The following is a 12,308-nucleotide window of genomic DNA, read 5'->3' as shown; positions in this document are numbered from 1 at the left end:
GCTTCAAATGTGAACACGACATTAAAGTAGAAAGAGGAGAGAGCAGAGACTGAACGGAGCGTGCATTCCCTACTTTTCTACTCACAGGGCTTCAGCGAATATGCCTTGTTTTGTTGACTCAAAGCCAGAAATTAACTAGCAAAGTTGTGTAAGGTTTTAGAAGATTAATCTACACTAAATGTAAAATACCCCAATTTTAAAGTCCCTTTCATAAAGTAGTTTAAAATTTATATGATAACACTTTATACGTGTTTGAGTTTTATGTTCTGATTCTCAAAAGCACAGTCGAATGCAGACCATCTTAAGCCACAGCTGGATGCAGCTGCTGAAGCATCCATAATCCTCACAGAGTAGGTGCAGTGATATTTATCTAGAATATAGTTGTAAGTTTACTTCTACATTTTTCTAATTTTTGGTTTCAGGGAAAGTCTTAAGTCTTCAGGAATTTTTCCCTCCTTTTAGAACCCATGGCCAATATCTGTAACATCCGTTCTTTTGCTGAGAAAACAGTTACTCATTGTGTATTATATACTCTTATAGGTTCAAAGCAGTTGTCAGTAAAATGGCATGCGAGATGTATGGGAAATAGACACTGGAGAGCTGAAAAGTAAGCAACTTCAGCCTGTAAAGGGGAACAAAAGCGGAGAACTGAGCTGCAGGGTGGGGGGTGTTGCAAACTAGGGGACGGGACCGAATTTATTCTGAAGCATAGTAAGAACGCTGAGGAGAGCCGGGCGGTGGTGGCGCACGCCTTTAATCCCAGCACTCGGGAGGCAGAGGCAGGCGGATCTCTGTGAGTTCGAGACCAGCCTGGTCTACAGAGCTAGTTCCAGGACAGGCTCCAAAGCCACAGAGAAACCCTGTCTCGAAAAATAAAAAAAAAATAATAAAATAAATAAAAAAATAAATAAAAAAAAAGAAGGCTGAGGAGAGAACTAAAATGTCTATGTCTTCAGAAGATCACTTTAGCTACTTTTTGGAAATGGCAGGGAGGGAAATTTAAGAATTCTGTGGTAATGGAAACAGTAAAAGTGCTGAGTTAAAAAAAAAAGTACCCTTGACTGTGCTCTGATTTGTTCTAATTGACTCCTAGACAGTATAAATCTGTCAGCCAAAATCCGAGAAACAAAATATGTTTTATGTATATAAATATATGGATACAATTAGAGTAGCTTCATTTAAGCAGTAAACAATTTGCAAGACAATACCTTTTAAATGTAATAGAAGATTTTTTGTTTATTATATATCCTTCCTTCTATATGTTTGTTCTTCACCAGTATCTTCAATATTTGTAAGGTATGCTTTTCTCAAAGTGTAGCTAATAATTCACTTTTAGACCAAAAATCCAATTGTAAAAGCTGTAGAATTTCCTAAACTCTTCAACATGGAGACACTGTGACTTAAAATAAATACACACAAATGAACACCTCTCCATTGTACTTTTGATTAGAGAATGTGGTGGTGCCCCCCATAGGCTAGTGTATTTGAATGCATGGTGCCAGCCACCCCAACTTCTGCCTTTGCAGTGGATAGAATTGATTGGGGAGGGTTAGGAGGTGCGGTCCTATCAGAGGAGTTGTGTCTCTGAGAGGGTGGGCTTACTTCCCATTCCCAGTTAGTTTTCTCTCTCTCTCTCTCTCTCTCTCTCTCTCTCTCTCTCTCTCTCTCTCTGCCTCATGGCTGTTTTCTAAACATATAAGCTCTCAGCTACTTTCCAACACCATGCCTGCTGTCATGTACTCTGCCATGATTGGCATGAATTCATGCCTGAAACTATAACCAAGCTCCTTCTTTTATAAGTTCCTTCTGCTGTACAGTCTCTTCATCAATAGAATCGCAACTTAGAGTAAACTGGTCACTGTGGTTGTGTTTAAAACTCCATGACATCATGTATCTTATTGCATTCATTTCTCAATGCTTTGGAGAGAAAAGCCATCATATCCACAAACACGCTAATAAAAAAATGTCTGAGAAAGAAGAGACATTTCATGAGAACCATCACTGAAATATAAGTAATATGGGGAAGCTGTGTCTGTAGTTCTGAGGGTCTACTTACTGTTCAGGGATGGACTGTGTTTAGAGGAAAGGGAAGGAAGCAGAAGGGGAACAGAGCATGACTCTAGGTTGCTCCAGAAAGATGGAAAAGGTGCAATAATGAAAGAAGTTGGAAAGAGACAAGCAGCCGGGTCGAGTGGAGGTAGAAGTGATTTGGTCACTACTTTGGCTTTGTTTTTTAAAGATTTTTGTCTCTCTGCCCCTCTGCTCTGTGTGTGTGTGTGTGTGTGTGAGAGAGAGAGAGAGAGAGAGAGAGAGAGAGAGAGAGAGAGAGAGAGATTGGGGAGGCACATGTTCTCCAGCAGGAGTGTAGGATTCAGAGGACAACTTTCAGAAGTTGGTTCTCACCTTCCACCTTGTTTTCTTTTAAGGTGGAGTCTCTGTTTCTGCCTCGCTCTATACTTCAGACTACCTGATGGATGGGCTTCTTGGTGATTCTCCCATTTCCATCTCACTGGGATTACAGACCCAGATGTACAGATGTGTTACTGTATCCTGTCCTTTATGTGGGTTCTGGGAATTTTAACTCAAATCGTCAGATTTGATTAGCATGCGTTTTACCCATTGAGCTCTACTGCTAGCCAAAAAGACCGTTTTTGATATAGCTATATCAACTTGTCAGGGATGTTCAAGGAGAGATGATGGGTAGTCAGTTACATCTACAGTTTTAATGTTTTGAATGAAGGTTTTGTCTTGAGATCTAATTAGAATATAGGTAGGATTTAAAGTCACAGGGCTAAAGATTATCTAGGAATAAACATCCCGGACAAAACTAAGATTGCATCCCAAGATTGATCTCAGATCATTTCAATTTTTAGAGATCCAAATAGTGGGGTAAAGTACATAGAAAACACCAAGAACAATCATTCACCCAATTAGTCAGAATGAAAGCAGATCAGGATACACTGGGAATTCAAATGAGAGGACCAGATAAGGAAAGAGCTGTGGACAACAACAGCACTGTGTGAAACTCAGAGACAGGATAAAATGGAAGTGCAATGGCTAATATGTGGCAGGTGAAGAACTTTGAGCTCTAGCTAAGTAGGCGTTTTTAGCATTCATGAGAAATTAGGTTTGTACACACATATTTCTATTTGAATTCTTGTGTTATTTGTTTCTGCTATTTAAAGTTTTCATTGACTGGAACACACCTAAGGTTTTTTGTTTGTTTGTTTTTTGTTTTGTTTTTGTTTTTTATTTTGTTTCACCAGTAACTCTCAATGCTTTACAGGATATGATTTTGGAGCTCAAATTAGTTATAGACTTTAATTCTACTGGGCTACTGTCTATTAAAATAGAAAAAAAAATCTATTTAAAAATATACAATTGTATCTGGATGTGATAAGTAGCCTCGACAAAAATCTAGAATCTCCTTGGGGCTGGACTTCTAGGCCTTCTATGCTTTGCTGAATAGTATTTCAACTAGGCAAAGATGTGTTACATTTGTGTATGCTGTGGAATATTACTTTAACTATGTAAGCTGTATTATATTTGTTTATGCTTCATTTGTTTATGTAAAGATGGGTTGTTGTTTTACCTTGCCTACCTGAGGCATCTGATTGTTCTAATAAAAAGTTCAATGGCCAATAGCTAAGCAGCAGAGGAATAGGCAGAGCTGCTGGGCAGGGAGAAAAAGTAGAAGAAGAAAGCTAGATTCCAAAAGAGAAGAGGGAGAAGAGAAGAAGCGGGGAAGAGAGGGAGACTCCTGGGGCCAGTCACCCAGGCAACCAACAGCCAGACAGACATGGAGTACACACAGAAACATACAGAAAGAAAGGTAAAAAGCCTCCAGGCAAAATATAGATGAAGAAAAACAAGTTAAGTTATCACAGCTCGTGGCACTAGCATAAGATGAGGCCAAGCATTCGTAACTAACAAGTCTCTGTGTCATGATTTGGGAGCTGATTGGGGGGCCCCCCCAAAGGAAGCCTGCTACTTTCCCGTGGGATTATCTTGAGTATATTCAAACTGATGTGGGAAAACCCATCTTAAATGTGGGGTTATATTCTTTGGGCAGAGGATATGGGTCTAGACAAAATGGGGAATGTGCCCAGTACTAGAAAGCATACACTCATTCATTGCCTCTGCTTCTGTGCTGTGGACGCAGTGTTACTCGCTACCTCAAGCTCCTGATGCTGACTTCCCCTACAGTGCTGGACTATAACCTTGAGCCCTGAGCTGAAATAAATCCCTTTCCTCTAAGTTACGTTTATCAAAGTATTTCCTCACAGCAACAGAAAGGGGATGAAGACACAGGGAATGGCAGGACTTGGGTGGATTCCTCACCCATCCGAGGCTGAGATAGGAGGAGTAGCTCAAGTTCAAGCCCAAACTGGCCTATATAACATATTACTCTGGTGCAGGCTCCACAAAGACTTTGAGCCCTCCCTTTACTAAGAGGAAAAAAAAAATTAAAAACTAAAAATAAAAATCGACCATTGTACTGTGTTATTGACAAGGGCTGTTTGTAAGTAAAATGTCCCAGCTGTTTTCTGGCACCTGGAAGCACTCAGTGCCATCAGCTGAGCTTCCAACTGTTTCAGGGAAGACAGAGCCTAGGAAGCATGAATTCCCTCAACTTCCTCTTCTCGTTCCATCGTATCTATATCCAATTCATCTACATTCAGACTCATTAAAGCCTGCTTCCTTCTGTTTCAGGTTATTTATCTACTTGAGCTAGTGATTCCATCTGTCTCCGGCTCCTCTGAGACCTGTTGGCTTTCTGGATGTATTGTTTTATTTGCGTTCTTTCTCCCCTCGCTTTGAGCATTGACGGAGCACTCTCCCCCTCCCCAGTTAGCTAGAGGCCCCTCGATCTTCAGACAGGTTAATGCTATGGATGCTCCATTATCCCGAGTGTCTTACTTCCTTCGAGATCTCAAGCCAAGGCTTGAGCAGCAGTGATATTATTTTAATTACGCAGCTAAGAATGAGGCCCCTCCTGTGCAGTGGCAACAGATAGAACTTTTTAAAAGCGAACTCAACCTCATTCATAAGAGCAGAATGAGCACACGAAGCTGGACTGAAACTTTTGTAAATTCATGAAGCCTGCAAAGGTGGAGCACACAGTGGCTGTGGTCCTTCTGTCTCTGCAGAAGCTGAGGCAGCCAGAAACTTTCTCTGTTCTTCCATGACTGTCATCTCACTCAGTGCGGACAGAAGCTCAAAGAGTCACAAGAATGCAAAAGTTATTTTTTCTCACAGATGTATTTCTAAGAATTCATTCTATACATATATTTTCAAAAAATTACACAGAAATGCATTACCCCACAGAAAAGTTAAAATGATGAAAACTATGCCTCTTACAGTAAAATCCTGATTCAATACAATAAAATCATACAGAATATTAAACAGTTGTAACAAACAGTATTAAACAATTTATTATCATGAGAATGTTCCCAATATTCACTGCTAAAATAAAAAATCGGAGTTGGGGGAAGTATGTAAAGTTGTGCCTCAGAGAAACACACATATATAGATATATGCTTTTTAACGGAAAGAACCAGAAGAGTATAAATCAGTATGGAAGTGGTTGGTTGAGGTCAGAATGAAGAGAGCAGAAGAAAAGAGATGACTGTGAGAAGAACTTTCTCTAAATATCTCCTGTGATGTGCCACCGTCACACCAAGTCACCTAAATGTTTCCATGAAAAGGAAAATATCTGTTCAAGTACAGCCTGGGCAAGAATGTTGGGCGCTTGGGCAAGAAAGTAAGTGCCTTGTCACCGAGTTCCATCTGTCTGTAAAGTTCGAAGGAGTAGCCGGGTGGTGGTGGCGCACGCCTTTAATCCCAGCACTCGGGAGGCAGAGGCAGGTGGATCTCTGTGAGTTCGAGACCAGCATGGTCTACAAGAGCTAGTTCCAGGACAGGCTCCAAAACCACAGAGAAACCCTGTCTCGAAAAACCACAAAAAAAAAAAAAAAATCCAAGGAGTACAGCACTCAACAGTGAGGAAAACTGAAGAAGTCGACTAACGCTCATGCAGCAAAACCCATATGCCTCTGTGGAGTCTCAGGAATGGACAACACCACTCACAGCTGCTGCCTTCAGCCTCTGGGTCTCTGAGGTGCTTTCTGCTCAGCAGGTGCGCGCCCTGATGACCCCACCATCCTTCTGGCCTCACCTCACATTCTATAACTTTTCTTCAGACAGGGATGCTTCATTCCTGCGTTGAGATTCTCTGCTCTGGCTTACGTTTTCCTACTTTATTACATCCATGTCCTGCTCTTTGGAATAAATTTGTTTCTGAAACCCATCATAAACCCTCCTCCCAATTTTCCACTATTATCTGACAGGACAGATCAGATCTTGTACTATTGACAAAGTTCCTGTAGTCTGTGGCCTGGCAAACAGAAACAGCAAGATTTTGAATGGGTTTTTTAATTTACAGAGAACATTCTTTGCAAGTTTTGTGGTAACTAATAAACTTTTTTTTTAAAGCACCAGCTGCTCTTTCAGAGGAGCTGGGTTCTATTCCCAAGATCTACACAGAAGACACAACTGTCTGTCACTCCAATTCCTGGGGATCTAGCTGACACCCTCTTTTGGCCTCTGTGACACTGCCCTTGCTTGACATGAGACAGGTCCACAGGCTGTATACTGTATACAAATAAAATAGAAGTACACAAATCTTTCAAAATAAGGTAACTTCGGTCCTAGATTGAACACTTAGCATGTTCAAAGGACATTTGCATAAATAGCAGTTGAAATATTTTCACCTCAGTTTCGTGGAAACTCTGACTCTACTCAGCCCTGCCTTGAACGTGTGTCTGTGTAATTACATGTTTGGAGAAGGTGGGAGCAACATTTTCAAATGCAACAACCATCTGTGGCTCTGGAGAGGAATCTTGTGGTTTTGACTGCAGAAGCCCAATGACCCTTCTGAGATAGTGCCTGCCTTCCTTATTCAGCAGACTCCCACGGTCAGAGAAAGCCCATGAGTGACAGCTGTGGAGTCATTGGATGAGCCTGGACCTGGGTCTACATTCCAGGCCTCTTGTGCCTGACCCTAGTGAATGCAGTTAGACAAAGACCTTAGGTCTTCCTGTGGTGATGGGAAAAGCATCCGTTGCCACTGGGTTTGCAGAAAGGATGAGATAAAGCCTGAAGCTCTGCTGTTAACTCAGTGAGAACTTCTGCATAGCATTTCCAGAAGGCACCTAATCCTGATAGTCTCAAAGGAGATCCTGGATCCGGCTCTTCCTGACCTTGTTGTGTTCTGTGGAGTTGTCACAAATCAAGCCCTATCATGGCTCCAGTGCTAGTTTTTTATCATTACCAGCAAAAAGATTTTGTTTGCTATAGTTAAGGTTCATAGAAATTATAAATTCATTTCTAAATTTGCTGCCATGTAAGTCATGTTTCACATTATAAAAATATCATAACCAGTTTAATATGGAACATTAAAAACTTTTGAAAGCTGTGTCTCTGGTGAGGGGGCAGAGTTAAGAGGGTAAATTGTCTACTGCTCAAGGATCAGGGCCGGAGTTCAAATCCCCAGCTCCCACAAAGAGACAGAGAGAGAGAGAGAGAGAGAGAGAGAGAGAGAGAGAGAGAGAGAGAGAGAGAGAGAATGTGGTCTGGGCTTGTAATCCAGCAGAAACAGGAAGAAGCCTCGAGTTCTCTGGGCACTCATTCTTTCAGTCTAGCTTACTAGGTGAGCTACATGGCTTCCAAGATGCTGTCTCAAAAAGTGTTGTTGAGAACAATTAAGAGTACTTAACATTGCCTCCTGCCTATACACGAACATGAGTGAGCATGCACACATACACCACACACATTCCCTCACAAAAATCTACACCTATAAAGTAATTGATCATGCTAAGTATTTGCATGTGGAAACACCAAAATAGTCTGAAGATACATTGCAGAGGTTTTTCACTTGCTGTGAAAAAGAAGCACACTTTTTGTAGAAATAGTTAATAGAAATGGGTCCAGAGGAGCCTTTTTAGACACTCTCAGAACTTTTGTCTTTAAACACCACAGGTTGGACTAGGGGTGGTAAGGCCCTCTGTGCTGGACTGTTTGAAGCCATTTATCATACACCATTTCTTCAAGCAAGACTGGAATCCTCAACATGTAAATGGTCATTTGGATCCTGTTATCTGAGAGACTGTATAACAGTGACTGTTAACAGAGCAGAGAAGCCCTGACAGGGACATCAAGACCATGTAGCCTTTCTTTTAAAGTACAAGGTGACTTGCCTTAAAGTCCCTATGCTCTGTATCATGGGATAAAGAAATTGCATGATTTTAAAACAGAGGTATTTGTTACCATGAAGAGAGACAAAAGATTAGCAAAGGGAGGATGTGCAGGGAGGATTTTTCTCCTTTCTGAATTTGGCTGAATGCTGGCCCCAAATGAACATCATAGTCTGGAGTGACTTTGAAAATGAAATTCTGCCTTGTTTTATTTCACTAAAACTTGCTTAACTATTCAAAATGCACGAAGGCAGAGTGATCAGGAATAACTCAATTGCAAACATGTCCTTTAAATATTGGTCTGAGGAGTTCAGAGTCTGTGCACAGTGTTTTGCAGGACAGGATTGAAATCATCAGTATACCTATCTTTACTCACAACCTTGTCTTAATCCATCCCAAACTGCCTTATACACACTCTGTAAAATAACTGAATCTAACAGTAGCTTCAAAAAATATCTTTTTTACAAAGAATTTGGCTTTCAATCATATTAAATACTTTAAACCTTTACGATCTTCTCCTTACTTCAGATGTTGCTCTGACATTCATTCTTGCTAATGTGTGGATTCTACCCCTTCTATTCATGGGATGTTCTTTTATAATATAATGGAATCAGCAATAGCATATCAACCAAAATTATCTGAAGGATGGCGCTTCTCAGGATGCAGGGTCTCTGCAGCATAATATTAAAGACAGATTGAAATACTGCTTCCCATGGTAAGGAAACACAACGAATTGAAATTCTAATCAGAATATCAAAGCAAGTATATGTTACCAAGATCTTCTGACATGCTAACAATAAAAAGTATTGGATACTACATTCTCATCTCCATTTTTACATAATCATTTGAATAGTCAACAAGTAGCTGGCTTCAATGTGGACAATTGAAGAGAGCTTAAAATATAGCGTGCCAGGAGTGTGTCAGCACGCTGAATAATTTCCTACAAAATTGACCATGTCAAAGAAAAAAAAACATTTATAAGTGTCTTTCAATAGACCACAATAAAAGAAAAGAAAACTATTGCCACTTACCAACCCTGCAACCATCTTTAATAACCCAAATATCTGCATTCTAGGGTATCACTTCCTTATCCAACAGCACAATAGAATAATATTAGTGGCAAGGGGATCATATCTTGCATTTTTATTAAATTTCCTCAAAACTCTCTCAAAATTTATTTAGGCATTTGTCTCTAAGACTGGCAACATTTTGATGATTTCTGCATATAAGATAGAAAGCACAGAGCATCTGCACAACAACAGAGGCTAAGAAAAGTTCTTGCTGGTTTGCAAAGGAACAAATCCTTTTCATCTCTCAGGTTTATTACTTCAGAATATTTCCAAATACAGTACCCTTAAACAATGAAAGACGTTTTCAAGTGAGCCCTCCTCCCAGAAATAACCGTCAGTGAAATCAGGAGAAACTTTTGCTTCGAACGTAAATGTTTGTTCATGAATTAGAAAATTGACCTGACTTTATCCAATCTGATACATTAAAGTTTAGGGGAAACACTCCATTCCTGTGACAGACATTATCGTTTTATATGCTAAAACTTTCATGCGTCTTGGAGGCTATTTTGTCAGGTAGTGTTCGAGAACCTTCTTATGGCTCTTTACACAATGCCTTAGCATATTTTTAACACGGAAACTTAAAAGGCTATTTCCTATTGCTATGGTTATACGGCCTTTTTCACTTATTAACTAAGTTCTGAATAGCGCCTATTGGCATGTAGCTACCAGCTAGTGGTCTCATGCTTGTTATCTCTGTCACTTTTAGAAGCACTTTCAAGCTACAACTTTCCATGCTCCGTCTTTAACCATTTAGTCTAAAATCATAACCGAAGATACTAGCATAATACTTCCGTAACAGAACTTTGAATCTGTCAGTCACAAATATGAAAAAAAGAACACCACAACAACACTTTTTTACCCTCAAAGGAAACAAGCTGATGTTTGAGTTACAGGTGAGAGCTATACATTTTGTAGACATATTTACACATTCCTACCAGCAGTGCTTTCAAGTTGTTAATCTGCAGAAGGAAGTTAAAATTACATACCTTTTCTCCATGATGTCTTGCTATTAAAGCTGGTATCAACTCCTGTTAATGACTCTTTCCACAAAACGGAAAAGAGCAAAGTCACGTGTCCTATGAGGAGGCCTGTGCTGGTTGCTGCTTAATCTCGGTACTGAAGAGGAAAAAAAAAAAAGGCGGGGGCAAAGGGTGAGCATAGACCTTAAAAAACAACCCACTTCCTGGGTACATGCCGCTAACCACACATTATTTGATTTAGGGCTTGACTTGCTCAGCCAGCCAACAATATTATTATTTATCAATGATACAATATCAAGTATTGTATATTTATATGGACTACATCAGGTTTAATGTGCAGGGGAAAATGTTATTAAAATTTTACCCACCGGTTTGGGTGGGGTGAGGGGAGGAACTGGCTGTCAAGAACAGTAGAAACTTCCTCTTTCTGTCTTCTAGTAAGGCCCTAAAAACAGTCTCTCCTGGGTTAACTTGCGCATGTTCAGGCTAACAGAAAGCACTGCGTACCCACCGGGAAGCCAAGAGGTCACCCCTGACATAGTGCGGGTGCTTTTCTCATTCATTGCTACACATACAAAAACCGATTGGGGGTAACAAGGGCGCAGGGCTTTGGGCAGATGGCACCAGAACCTCAGAACACACAGTCCAGAGCCTGCAGGTACTCCAGGAGAATAAGTAGCTGAGGGTACTTGCTGCAGCCCTGCACATGGATGACTTTTCACCCTCGCACGTTCTCTGTTTCCCAAGCTGTTTTGACATGTGGTGAAGAGCATTTGCTCAAGCTGCGCAATCCTTTGGTCTAACGTAACGGAAAAGACAAAATAAGTGGTCCAAGAGCTGTCCTTTGGGCGAGGTGCTGTCCCTCAGCTTTCCAGAGCATACAGTACCGGGTCTCAATAACAGTCATAATAGGTGCATATGTATTGGGCTCCAGAGATCAAAAATTCTGACCCTGAGTTACCAGGCTTGGTTAGCTCTTTGAGAATTGCAGGATAGTCACAAAAGGGAACCCATGCCTTCCAAATATGAGAGAAAATCAATTAGAGTCTATTATGATGGCATGAATTGAATAAGACCTCCGTGGAGTACAGTGGTATGGACTACTTTTCGATGATCTTCAATTTATGGTCAGACCTCCTTCCTGGATGCCCTGCTTAGGTCCTAAGGGATTGATGGGTGTTTGCTTTTGGCGTCAAGGAGAAAGTAGGAAGAATGATGATAGAAGTGAGGAAAGCTGAATTCAGCAACCAGTTCTGATACTGCTGCTTAGCCTTGGCCACGCCATTTACAGTCCCTAAAATTCAGTTAGCTATCCATATAGCAGAACACACGGCTATGAAAATTCTACTTTTGAGAGCATAACAAGTAGATTTAACTAAATTTTATATCTTGAAAAATTGTAGTTACTGTTTGATTGCTGTGAAAGAAATCATAGCTCCTATAAAAGAAAGAATTTAAATGGGGGCTTGCTTACAGTTTCAGAGGGTTGTTGGTCCATTATCATCATGGCAGGAAGCAGATGGGCATGGCAAAGAGGCAGTGGCTCAGAGCTACATCCTGATCCATAACCACCAGCAGCAACAGCAAAGACAGAGAAAAATAGAGACAGAGATAGAGAGACAGATACAGAGAGAGACTGGGCCTTGTGTGGGCTTTGAAACTTCGAATCCCACTCCCAGTGGCACATTTCATTCAATAAGGCTATGCCTCCCAATCCTTCCCAAACAGTTCTACCAACTGAGGACCAAATATTCAAATATATGAACATATGGGGTTCCCAGAAATTCAATACAATTTATCTGAAGCCTTGGTAAAATCTGGATGGACTTGAAAATTAAGGGTGAGCTGTGTTAATTAGGTGTCTCCTTAGAAACAAGTATTAATAAAATGGAGTCAAAGGTACATTTTCTTTTCACAAGGCCTTGTCCTGGAGTGATGGCTACTCATCCCGATTACGGCTCTCGGGCTTGTGCTGACACCCACTGGTGGACAGGTTCATCCAA

The 12,308-nt window shown here is 40.7% G+C and overlaps 1 protein-coding gene across 1 annotated transcript in view; it reads right to left on the bottom strand.

Moving 5' to 3' along the window:
- Positions 1–10,446, bottom strand: part of Arhgap15 (Rho GTPase activating protein 15) — a 601,354-nt gene extending 590,908 nt beyond the window's left edge. Inside the window, exon 1 of the mRNA XM_005346381.2 lies at positions 10,312–10,446. Coding sequence (XP_005346438.1) covers positions 10,312–10,322 — 11 coding nt within the window. The 5' untranslated portion in view covers positions 10,323–10,446. The remainder of the gene's footprint in view (positions 1–10,311) is intronic.
- Between the last annotated feature and the right edge of the window lie 1,862 nt (positions 10,447–12,308).

This window comes from Microtus ochrogaster, chromosome 4 (assembly GCF_000317375.1).
Source record: "Microtus ochrogaster isolate Prairie Vole_2 chromosome 4, MicOch1.0, whole genome shotgun sequence".
NCBI lineage: Eukaryota > Metazoa > Chordata > Mammalia > Rodentia > Cricetidae > Microtus > Microtus ochrogaster.
The sequence above is the reverse complement of the archived record's forward strand: the minus strand, read 5'-3'. Positions and strand labels throughout refer to the sequence as shown.